Genomic DNA, 13,376 nt, shown 5'->3' with positions numbered 1-13,376 from the left:
TGTTTTAATATCCAATATTCTGGTGCCATTTCTACCCCTATTCATCCGATTTTCAGTGAAGTAATATTTGGAAGCAGTCTCTCTCTCCTCCTTCCTAGTCTGTCTTCAGCTCAGCTGAAACATGTGGCATAGCTTCCAGAATCACAGCAATACATAAGTCACCACGGTACAACCAACTGACAGGCGAGTGCTGGTGGTGGTTGTGTGCCGTGGAGTCGGTTCCGACTCATAGCGACCCTGCACAGGGTTTCCGAGGCTGTAAATCTTTACGGGAACAGAACGCCTCATCTGTCTCCCACGGAACAGCTGGTAGTTTCAAACTGCTGACCTTGTGGTTCACAGCCTAATTCATAACCACTACGCTACCAGAGCTCCTTAGACAGATGAGTGGTGGTGTGTAATTATGTATGTACTTGCCATCAGTTGCCATTGAGTTAACTCTTTGCCGATGCGTTCAGAGCACCTTGGAACTTCTTCCTTCAGTATCATTGCTTCTCAATTACATGCTACCCCGCAAGTGTCAGAGTAGAACCGAGCTTCCTGGGCTTGGTCAGACATCTGTGTCCTAGTCCCAACAGAGACCTGATACTCAGTAACCACTCAAAGCATACTTACTGAAATGTTGCATCTGTTTTATCTTTATCATTGTGATTTGGCATCTGTTATACTATCTTCTCTATTTTTCTGACTGTTTTAAACAACTTTAAGATATTTTTCAAATTCTTTTGCAGTCTTTTTATTTGATCCTTAAACTGTTAGTCCTCGAGTGGCGCAAAAGTTAAGTGCTAAACTATTAGTGAAAGGTTGGTGGTTGAACCCACCACCCAGAGCTGCCTCCGAAGAAAGACCAGGCAATCTGGTTCCCAAGGGTCACAATCTTGACAACCCCTATGAAGCAGTTCTACTTTGCACACCTGGAGTCACTATGTTGTTGTTGTTGTTAAGTACCATGGAGTTGGTTCCAACTCATAGTGACCCTGCACAGGGTTTTCAAGGCTGTAAATCTCTATAGGAGCAGAACACCCCATGGAACCGCTGGTAGTTTTGAACTGCTAGTCAGAATTAATTTGAGGGCAACTCACAATAGACGTTCCCCCCACCCCCACCAGGGTAAGATATATGGAATACTTTTCTGCTACTCTCAAGGTTGGTGGTTCAAGCCCACCAGCCATTCCCTGGGAGACAGATGAGGCTGTGGATTGTGAGAAATAGCTCTTGGGCTGGTCCATCTCCAGGACTAAGGGTAATCTTGTGGGTGGCAGGCTACCATAATAAAAGCTCAGGGGAGAGGAAGAGACTAGTTTGGCTGGCTAGAAATTTGAAAATTAGAATACACCCATCAAGGAAATAGGGGAAGTTCATGGGGTGGAGGGAAAATAACTTTGAGAATGCTACCAGTAAGAACTAGTAGGCGATTTGCGGTGTAGATTGTAAACTCCATTGTTGTTGTTGTTTAGTGCTGTTGAGTCGGTTCCAACCCATAGCGACCCTGTATAGGGTTTCCAAGGAGCAGCTGGTGAGCTTGAACCACCAACCTTGCAGTCTGATGCAGTAACCCATAGCGCCGCACCAGGACTCTATATGTAAAGTAAACTCCATAGTATCCAGTAAGAGGGGAACTGGAGGAGGAGCTTTTTCGAGACAGGGGAATAAAGCTCTCTGAGAGCCAGCTGGGCCTCCTGTCTGCTGGTGCCTGCTGGGTCTGATGCCTGATTTTAAAAGATTGAACAAACAGGCCTCCCTCTCACTAAAACGAGTACGGATTGGATCTCTTGAGTGTTTGTCAGTAAGCACCCATGATAACCCATCGGCCACCTCATACGGGATAAGGCAATCGGCCCCAGTTCTTCCACAGAAGTCGCATAAGGTCCAAGTCAGGGGTTTATATTGATCCACTTGTGCCTGAGAGGGGCCAAGGCAGTGTCGGGGGTACTGACAGCGTTTAACACAACTCCCCTCAAGAATTGGTTTCTCTGGTCCATAAGGTCACTATGAGTCTGATAGGCCCCGTGGCAGTGGTTTTTATTCATTCAATAAACAGTATTGTGCACATGTTATATGCATGTTCCATAATTTTAAATTTAACAATTAAACTATTTTTTAATTTTAAGAAAAGGTGGCAATGGAATTAACTCGAGCTCAGTAGGTTTGTGTTTGTTTGTTTGTTTTTGGTTTAGGCACAGGTCTTCTGTGTGTTTCTAGGACACAGAACCAGTGAACTGACCCACTGGGATCTGCTGGTACAGAAAGCTCACTCTCCTCCAAGGATGCCCAGAAATCATTGGGGGAGGTTTTCATAGTTGATATAACAGGAGGAAGTGCACTACGAAAGTAAAGTACAGCTCTTCTTCTGTCTTTTCTTTCAACTCTCGTTTACCAGGCGGAAGAGGGCCACGGAGTCATAACTATAATGGGTCAACTGTAAACCAAAGTCCAAACTCATTGCCCTGGCATTGATTCCATCTCATGGTGATCCCACGTGCTACAGAGTAGAATTGCCCCATAGTTTTTTCTTGCCTGTAATCTCTGGTAGCGTAGTGGTTACGAATCAGGCTGCTAACCTCAAGGTCGGCAGTTCAAAACTACCAGTGTTCTGCGGGAGGAAGATGAGGCTTTCTGCTCCCGTAAAGATTGAAACCCTGTGCAGGGTCACTATGAGTCAGAACTGACTCCACGGTACTTAACAACAACAACAAAAATCTTTAAAGAAATCCTGGTGGTGCAGTGAGTTAAGCACTTGGCTGCTGACTGAAAGGTGAACGCTTTGAACCCATCAGCAAAAAAAGCAGCCATCTGCTTAGTGGAGTTTTGTTCATCTTTAGGGAAAGAGATTGCCAGGTCTTTCTTCCGCAGTGCCACAGTCTATCAGTCTGTCTCAGTCACACCATCTGTGCCACTCGGAAACAAGTTTCTTTCTGAAGTGATGAAAATACTCTGAAATTGACTGTGGTGTATATACCCCAAAGGTAGCGTAGTGATTATGAATCGGGCTGCGAACCGCAAGGTCAGTAGTTTGAAACTACCAGCTGTTCTGCGGGAGAAAGATGAGGCGTTCTGCTCCCGTAAAGATTTACAGCCTCGGAAACCCTGTACAGGGTCACTGTGAGTCGGAACCGACTCTACGGTACTTAACCACAAAAATAATGCCTTGTACACTGTAGATGAAATGTATGGTTTGTGAAGCAACTTAAGTAATTTAAATTCCCTGAACCCCCACTTCCCAGAGAGCGTTTTTGCTCGCTTTACACACAATGATGTTGGAGAAATCAAGGGATCAGGTCCCCACGAGCACTAGGCAAATATGTTTGTGCTGAAGGGGTTAGGGATGAAGAAAAACATTATTCACACCTGGATCTGTCTTTTACTCCTATCCTGCACGCCCTCTGCCGGTCGAAATTTCTGTCACGCCCTCGCTCCTGATTGGCTCCAAACCCTTTTGGAGAATGTAGTCCTTTGACCTGCGCCTGCATTTTCGGTTGGCTCCGGCTCTGTGACAGCTACAGGAAATACGTCATAAAATTTCCCCTGATTCCACAGAGAGGATTATAGCGTTGCATGACGGGGGTTGTAGTTCCTGTTTCCTGAGTTCCGCCGCAATCAATTGTAATTAGAACCACAATTCCCGTCATGCATAGTATTCACAACTCATTAGGGTTGGCATGTTGCCTTATGGGAGTTGTTGTCATCATCCCTCACCCTTCCTCCTGTTTTACGGAGCGGGCCGGCTCACAGGACTACATTTCCCTGCGCACTCTACCTCAGCAAAGGCGTCAGGCCGCAGCCGCCATTTTGTTCCGCCCGAGGAGACCCTAAGATGGCGGCGGGGGAGAAGGTAAAGGTTGCCCTCGACCCCTTCGGGCTCTAGTCCGCCGTCTCCCCGTCCCCCAGCGGCCGGTACATGGCCTGGCGGAGGCCCGGACCATGGACCTCCGCACCGCCGTGTACAACGCCGCCCGCGACGGCAAGCTGCAGCTACTTCAGAAGCTGCTGAGCGGCCGGAGCCGGGAGGAGCTGGAGGAGCTGACGGGCGAGGTGGCCGGAGGGGGGACGCCGCTGCTCATCGCCGCCCGCTATGGCCACTTGGACGTGGTGGAGTACCTGGTGGACCGGTGCGGCGCGAGCGTTGAGGCCGGCGGCTCGGTGCACTTCGATGGCGAGACCATCGAGGGTGCGCCGCCGCTCTGGGCCGCCTCGGCCGCCGGCCACCTGGACGTGGTGCGCAGCCTGCTGCGCCGCGGGGCCTCGGTGAACCGCACCACGCGCACCAACTCCACGCCCTTGCGCGCCGCCTGCTTCGACGGGCACTTGGAGGTGGTGCGCTACTTGGTGGGCGAGCACCAGGCTGACCTGGAGGTGGCCAACCGGCACGGCCACACCTGTCTGATGATCTCATGCTACAAGGGCCACCGCGAGATCGCCCGCTACCTGCTGGAGCAGGGCGCCCAGGTGAACCGGCGCAGCGCCAAGGGCAACACGGCGCTCCACGATTGCGCCGAGTCGGGCAGCCTGGAAATCCTGCAGCTGCTGCTGGGCTGCCATGCCCGCATGGAGCGCGACGGCTACGGCATGACGCCGCTGCTGGCCGCCAGCGTCACCGGCCACACCAACATCGTGGAGTACCTCATCCGGGAGCAGCCAGGCCCCACCGGCCCGCAGCCTCAGGGCGCCTGCGCGGAGCCGCCACCCGGAGAAGCCTGCGAGAGTTGCTGCCCCACGAGCCGGGAGGCGGCCGTGGAGGCGCTGGAGTTGCTGGGCGCCACCTATGTGGATAAGAAGCGGGATCTGCTAGGCGCCCTGAAACACTGGAGGCGCGCCATGGAGCTGCGGCATCAAGGGGATGAGTACCTGGCCAAGCCTGAGCCCCCGCAGCTGGTCCTGGCCTATGACTATTCCCGCGAGGTGAACACAGCCGAGGAGTTGGAAGCGCTCATCACCGACCCGGATGAGATGCGCATGCAAGCCCTGTTGATCCGCGAGCGCATCCTGGGCCCCTCGCACCCCGACACCTCTTACTACATCCGCTACCGGGGTGCCGTGTACGCCGACTCCGGCAACTTCGAGCGCTGCATCCGCCTGTGGAAGTATGCCCTGGACATGCAGCAGAACAACCTGGAACCCCTGAGCCCCATGACCGCCAGCAGCTTCCTCTCCTTCGCCGAACTCTTCTCCTACGTGCTGCAGGACCGTGCCGCCAAGGGGAACCTGGGCACCCAGATCGGCTTTGCAGACCTCATGGGCGTGCTCAGCAAAGGGGTCCGGGAGGTGGAACGGGCGCTGCAGCTGCCCAAGGAGCCTGGCGACTCGGCGCAGTTCACCAAGGCCCTGGCCATCATCCTGCACCTGCTCTACCTGCTGGAGAAAGTGGAGTGCACCCCTGACCAGGAGCACCTCAAGCACCAGACGGTGTACCGGCTGCTCAAGTGCGCCCCCCGCGGCAAGAACGGCTTCACCCCGCTGCACATGGCCGTGGACAAGGATACCACGACCGTGGGCCGCTACCCGGTGGGCCGTTTTCCCTCCCTCCACGTGGTCAACGTGCTGCTGGGCTGCGGGGCCGACCCCGACAGCAGGGACTTTGACAACAACACACCGCTGCACATCGCCGCCCAGAACAACTGCCCGGCCATCATGAACGCCCTCATCGACGCAGGCGCCCACATGGATGCCACCAACGCCTTTAAGAAGACCGCCTACGAGCTGCTGGACGGGACACTCCTGGCCAAAAGCACCATGCAGCCCTTCAACTACCTGACCCTCCAGTGCCTGGCTGCCCGCGCCCTGGACAGAAACAAAGTCCCCTACAAGGGCTTCATCCCTCAGGAGCTTGAGGCCTTCATTGAACTGCACTGACCGCGCCCGGCCCTTCCTGGCACAGCGTGACGTCATCCCAGGGAGAGGCGGCAAGGAGAGCCCAAGCTCTTGGTGCTCAAAGCCTTCAGGAGTGTTCTCCAGGAGCCGCCCCCGACCCTTTCCTGGGCAAAGACACCTTCCACACGTCCCTCGGCCTCCATTCTGGAGGGGCTGGGGGCGCGGGCTGCCTTCCCTCCTAGAGGCAGAGAGATCAAAGCCATCGCCTTGGTCACCCCTTCTCTAGAAACAGGGTCCATTGCCTTACTCCTGAGGCCAGATAGACCCAGCTGCAGGATGCACGGTTAGGACCTGTGGGGTTGCTGAGGGCAAAAGTTCAAAACTGGAGCAGGCAGACATCCCCTCACCCCCTCTCATTTCTCCCCGCACTGCTCCAGCCTGCTCCCAGGTTGTCCACACGGTGCCAGCTGTGTGGGAGGGGCCCCTGTAGAGGACAGCCTGCCCCTTGCCAAGTTTGTGGTGGTTTGTTGTGTTTTGTGTCTGACAAGTGGGCAGGTCACAAGGGTCACACTGGAGCCCCGGGAGCTTGTTGCTGTAAGAACTGTGCTTACTGGGCTTGGCTAAGGCACACTTGAGGGCGTGGTCCCTAAAACATGGGTGACCGTACTTATTAAACTTCACTCATGGGCCTTTTCCTTCCATTTCCCAGCCTGCCACTTGCATTAGAAATGTGAGGGGTTTCTTTCCAAACAAGTGTCAGGCCTAGTGCCAAGGGAGCCGGGCATGACCACGATTTTCCGGCCTGCACGAGCCAGCGTGGCAGTTTTGGGCTTTGCATTTCTGAGTGAAGAGAACAGGTCCTTACAACTTGCCCAGTCCTAGGCCACGAGAATTCATGGGTGGTTTTGAGGGTGGTCCAGGGTCCTACTCATGTGGACCTAGCTAGTCATGTTTTAACTGCCCTGAGCCCTGGAATCTTGAGTGACCTCCCAAGTAAAATCCAGGAAGCCAGCTGGCTAAGATGGTCAGGGACAGGTCCAATGGGACCAGGACCAGACCTCGGTTTCCCACCTCAGGGTAGCTGCCACCAGACTCTCGTCTCGGGGTTTTTCTGGCTGTCCCCTGGTCACACGGGAGAGCAGAGTGCGCAATGGTCAGTCAACTGTCCGCCCTGCTCAGCAGTAAGGTCAATCCCAGGAGCTCTGTTCTGGGCGTGGGCTACTCTGCCCGCTGCTGGGGAGGAGGACGCTCTTTTGTTTGGGTTTGTGGTTTGCAGTGTTAGGTAGGAGGTCCTCGCTACCGCCTCGCGGGCGCTGCTGTTAACGCCCCTCCCGGAGCACATAATAAAGGAACGAGACAGGTTCACTTGTGAGTCTTGGCTCTGATCTTTAAACCAGTAACGAGAAGACCACCAGAGAGGAACCCTGGGGGAGAGGGAGGAAAGGGGCCGCAATCGAGCCCACTCCTGAGACCACTAGACTCTTCTCCTTAGCCGCTGGGTGGGTTCAAACAGCCAGTCTTTAGATGAGTAAACCAAGACAACAGCCGCTGCTGCAGTCGCCTGTGACTCTCAGCAGCCCGAGAGCGTCTCACAGACGAAGCTGGCAGCCTCTTCTCCCGCAGTGCCGCTGGTGGGTTTGAGCCTCTCCTGTTAACAGTGGGCTGTGAGATTTCCACTAGGAACCCCTGCATCCTGATACTGCTAAGGGGGAGGGCGGCGCTGAGAACTAACTTGATGCCTTGAAGAATCCACAGCAGGCAAAAAATGAAGACGCCTTGATGCTCCTTAAAGGCACGGAAGGGCGGAGGAAACAAGGATCCTCCGACAAGGACCTAAGTGAGACTGCCTGGGTGTTGGGCAGCAGTTCACTGACACAGTGTTGTGGCCGTCAAGTTCAAGTCTGCGAACTTGGCCCGACCCATTATACTGCAGCCTCACACCAGCCTTTTCCTTTATCTCGAACCTGTGGTAGTGCAGCGTGCTCACTGAAAGTTTGGCAGTTCGAGTCCACCCAGAGCTAACCCTGGTGATCTGCTTCTGAGAAGGCGCTGCAGGAGAATGTACTGGACCCAAACAGTTGTCGGTTCAAACTCAACCAACCGCTCCTCTGAAATAGGGTCGCTATGCGTAGGAACCAAGTCAATGACACTTAACAGCAAGCCTCTCGTGGGCACAGTTCTCTAACACAGGCTCTCCGTGAGCTTGAGTTTATGGTACCACATGGGGGTGAGGGGCAATGGTAGAATGCTCACCTCCCTTACAGGAGACCTGGGTTCAAATCCCAGCCAGTGCACCTCAGGTACAGCCACTACCCCAGCTGTCCCAGGAGGCTGTCTGGTTTTGATGTTGAACAGGCTTGAGCAGTGCTTCCAGACTAAGACACTAGGAAGAAAGACCTGGAGATTACTTCCTAAAACTCAGTGAAAACCCTATGGAGCACCCTTCTCTGGCACACAGTCCACAGCAGGTTTTCCCTTTATCCTGACGTCTCACCTAGTTGTAGTGTAGTGGATACAAGTGGGCTGTGAACCACAGGGTCAACAGTTCGAAACTACCAGCTGCTCTGCATGAGAAAGATGAGGCTTTCTGCTCCCGTAAAGATTCTGTTTTCCTGCCCTGAACCACCCAGTGCTTAACTGTTGTGCCACCAGGGCTCCTTTAACACACATTTGGTGTCCCACGGACTCCTGATGTGGCACTGTAGGACAAGCTCTGGGCTACAAGGTCAGCTGTTCAGATTGAACTAGCCATTCCTCAGAAATCCTATACAGGGTTGCTATGAGTCAGAACCAACTCACTAAACAACAAGAGGTGTCCAGGAAGGAGCCGTGGTGGTACTGTGGGTTAGGCACTGGGCTGTTAACACAGATCGGAAGCGCAAACCCACCATCCTCTCTTTGGGAGAAAGGGGGCTCCCTGCTCCCGTAAACATCTTCAGTCTCCGGGACCCAGATAGGGTTGCTTTGAGTCAGACTCAGTGGTGATGGGTTGGGTTTGGCTTTTGGCATTCCAGAAACATGTTGAATGAATGAGTTGTTAAATGCCGTTGAGTGGATTCCAACCCATAGCAATCCTGTATAGGGTTTCCAAGGAGCAGCTGGTGAGCTTGAACCACCGACCTTGCAGTTCAAACGGCTTTGCAGTCTAGCGCATTAACCCACAGCGCCACCCCAGGCCTCCAGTGACTCCCCTATCCTCCTCAGACCAGAACAGCCGCAGGGGACTGGAAGAGCCTGGAAATTCCAGACCTGTCATCTGAGTGATGTTTACAAGGAGCAGAGAGTCCTGGTTTAGGTTTAAAGATAGCTCCGGGTGGGGTCACATCACAGGCTTAAACGGAGAGGTGACCAGCCCCTGGGGCAGTGCTGGCATCCAGGATTTGGATGGGGCACTTACCCTGCCTCCTGTAACCCCAGAGGGAGGGGCTCAGGATTGAAGAGACAAAGAGCAATGTACACTTCCAAGGTTAGGCAAGACCTGGCGCCCACCTGTCTCCTCAGCACTGGACACTGGACATGGGCCAGTGCTACCAACCTCCCTCTGTCCTCTGCCCTCGTGTCCTCCATGAAAGCCCATCAGGATCCAATGCCACCGCCTCCGGGAAGCCTTCCTGAATTATCTCAGGAGCCATTCTGCACCATCAAACCCAAAACCCAGACCTAAACCCAAGTCAACTGTCTTGGAATCAACCCCAGGCATTTCAGGACAGAATGCTCCATTGGGTTTTCAAGGCTGTTATCTTTTGGAAGCAAATTCCAGGACCTATCTTCGGAGGCACTTCTGGGTGGGTTTGAACCGCCAATTTTTTTTAGTTAGTGATCAAATCCTTCACCGTTTGTGGCCACTTGGGGACTCCTGTTCAGCCACCATCACTGTCTGATTGTGGGAAACGACAAATATGTTTTAAGCTAATCTCCAGAAAATGATTGCAACACTGCTGTCACAATAAAGTAAACAAGAGTGTGGAATGCCAGCTGAGCTCCTGGGACGGCCCAGGGAAAGCCAACCAGAGGGAGGGGAACAGCTGGATGCCAGTTTGCCAATGTGGACTCTGGGGGTGGGACAGTGGGGGAGGGAAAAGCCAAGGCCACACAGCAGGGAGGGAGGGACTGACCCAGCCCACCAAGCCACTCTCCCTCCCTTGAGCTTGAATTTCTGCTACCTCCTCCAGGAAGCCCCCCTGACTCCTAGGTGGCTTCAGATGCCTCCTCAGGCCCCCTGGTCACCCTGACTGTGACCCTATGGTCATGAGTCTGTCTTCCACACAAAAGTGTGAGCCTATAGGGTTGGAGCAGGCACAGAGCAGGACAAACACCTGGAGAAGGGTCTGTCCAGTGGGGACAGAGCCTAGGGACAAGAGGTAGTTAGACCACATTCCCCTATCAAGAAGCAAATACTTCCCAAGACTGCCCTGGGAAACTTGACATGCCCCACCCCCACCCCCCACCCCTGTGGCTGCCTTCCAGGGCTATAAAAAGGACACTGAACAGATTAAAAATAAAAGATCCCTGCTCAGGGGCACTCGGGGATGACAGGAGACACTGGATGGCAGCCCCCACAGCACAGCAAACAGGGTGAATGGAACAGCGGTGATGTAGCAATTCAGACATGTGGGCAAAGTGCCAAGTATGGAGCCTGCCACAGGGCCTTATTAATGGGGAAGGTTAATAACACAATTAATACAATGATTTCACTGCTAATATAATTATTAAGTGCCATCTAGTTGGTTCCATTCAATGACTCGGTACGGGGTTTCCAAGGAGCAGCTGGTGGGTTTGAACTGATGACCTTATAGTTTGCAGTTCAGTAATGACCGTATAATACCACACCAGGAGTCCTGCAGAATCCTCGCTGGACCACGAGGTCAGTTTGAACCAGCCACTCCTCCGAGACCCTATACTTAGTTTCTTTGAGTCAGAACTGACTCAATGGTACTTGTAACAACAATAATTAAATTAGCAGTGAAATAATTGTAACAATTGTGTGTTAACAATTTGTTAAGTGCCATCAAGTTGGTAACTCATAGCAACCTGTAAATCTTCGATGGAGCATAAAGCCTCATCTTTCTCCCATGGAGCAACTGGTGGATTCGAACCGTCAACCTTGTGCTTATTCTCTAAAGCCACTGTTGTTGTTATATGCCGTGGAGTCGGTTCCGACCCATAGCGACCCTGTACAGAGTTTCCGAGGCTGTAAATCTTTACGGGAGCAGAAAGCCTCATCTTTCTCCCGCGGAGCAGCTGGTAGTTTCGAACTGCTGACCTTGCAGCAGCCCAATTCGTAACCACTATGCAACCAGAGGTCCTTTCTAAAGCCACTACACTCCCAATTATATAAAATTACTTAAAACCAGTAATGAGTTATTACTTATGAAGGTTGATGTAAGCGGGGTGAGGGGGCTGTTGGGACTTGGCACATTTTGGGGGTTTTCTGGCTCTCCTGCAGATGCCCAGAAGCAGAAGCCAGGTCCCCAGCTCCAGACAGAGGGTGAGGGTTGGAACGGCTATCCCGCAGCGCCCTCTGGTGGCACTATCTGCTCACTGCAGCACCCTCTAAGACCCAGAGGGGGGAGTTGGTGTTAAATGCCAAGGAGTCAGTTCTGACTCATAGCAACCCTGTATAGGATTTCTGAAGAGCAGTTGGTGGGTTTGAACAGCTGATCTTGTGGTTCACAGTCCAGTGCTGATCCTCCAATTCCACACACAGGTTAGATGCCGACTCATTGCGACCCTACAAACGGAATGAAACACTGCCTTGTCCTACAGCATCCTAATCACAATCATTGCTATGCTTGAGCCCATGGCTGCAGCCACCATGTGTGCGAATCCATCTCATTGCTGGCCTGCCTCTTTTTCTCTGACTCTCTTCTCGAACTCCAGGAGCTGGTCCCTCCCGATCTCCAAAGTACACGACATGAAGTCTCACCATTCTGGCTCTTAAGGAACATTCTAGCTACACTTCCTCTAAGAGATTTCTTCCTTCTTCCGGCAGCCCAGGGATTTTTGATATTTTTACCTTACAGCTAACAGAACCCAATGTAACCAGTTTACCCACACTGGCTCCTCTCCGTTCCTCTACTGGAGTCTGCAGAGGGTCTCCTCATTTGCTGAGTGCCCTCTGCCTCTTCCAAGGGGCCTCACAATTCCTAGGTGGGCCTCACAATTCCTAGGTGGGTTCATAATGCTGGGACTCTCATAACGCCCTCCACATTCCCCATCCCATGTAAGTTTCTCACACAGAGTTGTGGGCCCCAAGGGTAGACACAGGATCTGCCTTAGTCACTTCCCTTGTTGTTGTTGTTGTTAAGTGCCGTGGAGTCGGTTTCGACTCATAGCGACCCTGAATAGGGTTTCCGAGGCTGTAAATCTTTACGGGAGCAGATCGCCTCATCTTTCTCCCGCGGAGCAGCTGGTAGTTTCGAACTGCTGACCTTACGGTTCACAGCCCGATTCATAACCACTACACTACCAGAGCTCCTTAGTCACTTCCCTTAGTCGCAGTCTAATGAACAAATCAAGGAGTGAGTAAGCTATTCACCAACATGTGGGGGTGGGGGGCTGGGGAGGCAGAACCCGAATCAAGAAGTGTTTTATTTAGTAAAGATCAAAGCCAACTTGAGCATTCATTCGACACATATTCATTGGCCCTGAGATGTAGTAGTGAAATACACATGGAGAGCCCCTGGCTTCACAGATGTAACCTGCATAATAAATTCGTTAAGTGTCCTGTATGCTAAGTGCTATGTGCCAGGTAAACAGATCAGTGGGGTGCCATTTTAGATGGGGGGGGGCTCATAGAAGCACCCATTGAGCAGGTGACATTTGAGCAGGGACCTGAGGAATCTAAAAAGATTGTTGTGTGAACATGTGGAGGAAGGGAGATCCAGGCAGAGGGCACAGCTTGTGCAAATGCCCTGGGGTCTGACAAGATTGAGGAACAGTGAGAAGGTCCATGTGACTGGAGTGAAGTGATGGACAGGTAGAGAGGAGGAGTGGGTGAAGAGAGAACAGGGAGGACAAGCAGGGCCCTGGAGATATGCAGAGGACTCACACTTTGACTCCAAGGAGGTGGGAGGATTCAAATGAATGTGTGAATAAGTGAATGGGTAAGTAAAGATTTACAGCCTCGGAAACCCTGTACAGGGTCGCTATGGGTCGGAACCGACTTGATGGCACTTAACAACAACAACAAAGAACAGCTGAAGAAAAAAAATTAAAAACCAAGCCCATTGCCATAGAGTTGTTTCTGCTTCATGGCGGCCCCCTTGTGGGAAGGGAGAGTAGGGAGGGAAGGGCGCCCTCTGGAGGCTGCAGGGATAACAGGCTGTGTAAACAATTTGAACAGTTTGAATGTATTCTCTCTTCAGAAAATCATTTAAAATATGTCTGTGAGGTTTGGAAGGCTCCCTGATAGCGTAGTGGATTACAAGCTGGGCTGTTAACCGCAAGCTTAGTAGTTTGAATCTACCAGTTGCTCCAAGGGAGAAAGAAAAGGCTTTTTATTCCCATAAAGAGCTCTGGTAGTGTTGTTGTTGTGAGGTGCCATCGAGTCGGAACCGACTCATAGC

General features: G+C 52.4%; 1 protein-coding gene across 2 annotated transcripts; it reads left to right on the top strand.

The window, feature by feature from the left end:
- Positions 1 to 3,921: 3,921 nt before the first annotated feature.
- On the top strand, positions 3,922 to 5,850 carry FEM1A (fem-1 homolog a (C. elegans)). 2 transcript variants are annotated; one of them, XM_006868918.1, is made up of 2 exons: positions 3,922 to 4,634; positions 4,704 to 5,850. In XM_006868918.1, the coding sequence occupies exons 1-2, from the start codon at positions 3,922 to 3,924 to the stop codon at positions 5,848 to 5,850; spliced, it is 1,860 nt and encodes a 619-aa protein (XP_006868980.1). The 2 variants fall into 2 exon arrangements, with proteins under 2 accessions (XP_006868980.1, XP_006868979.1); XM_006868917.1 differs by having other exon boundaries at positions 3,922 to 5,850.
- The last annotated feature ends 7,526 nt before the right edge of the window (positions 5,851 to 13,376 follow it).

Source organism: Chrysochloris asiatica, unplaced genomic scaffold (assembly GCF_000296735.1).
Source record: "Chrysochloris asiatica unplaced genomic scaffold, ChrAsi1.0 scaffold00125, whole genome shotgun sequence".
NCBI lineage: Eukaryota > Metazoa > Chordata > Mammalia > Afrosoricida > Chrysochloridae > Chrysochloris > Chrysochloris asiatica.
Note: the sequence above shows the minus strand (reverse complement) of the source record. Positions and strands in the feature narration are given on the sequence as shown.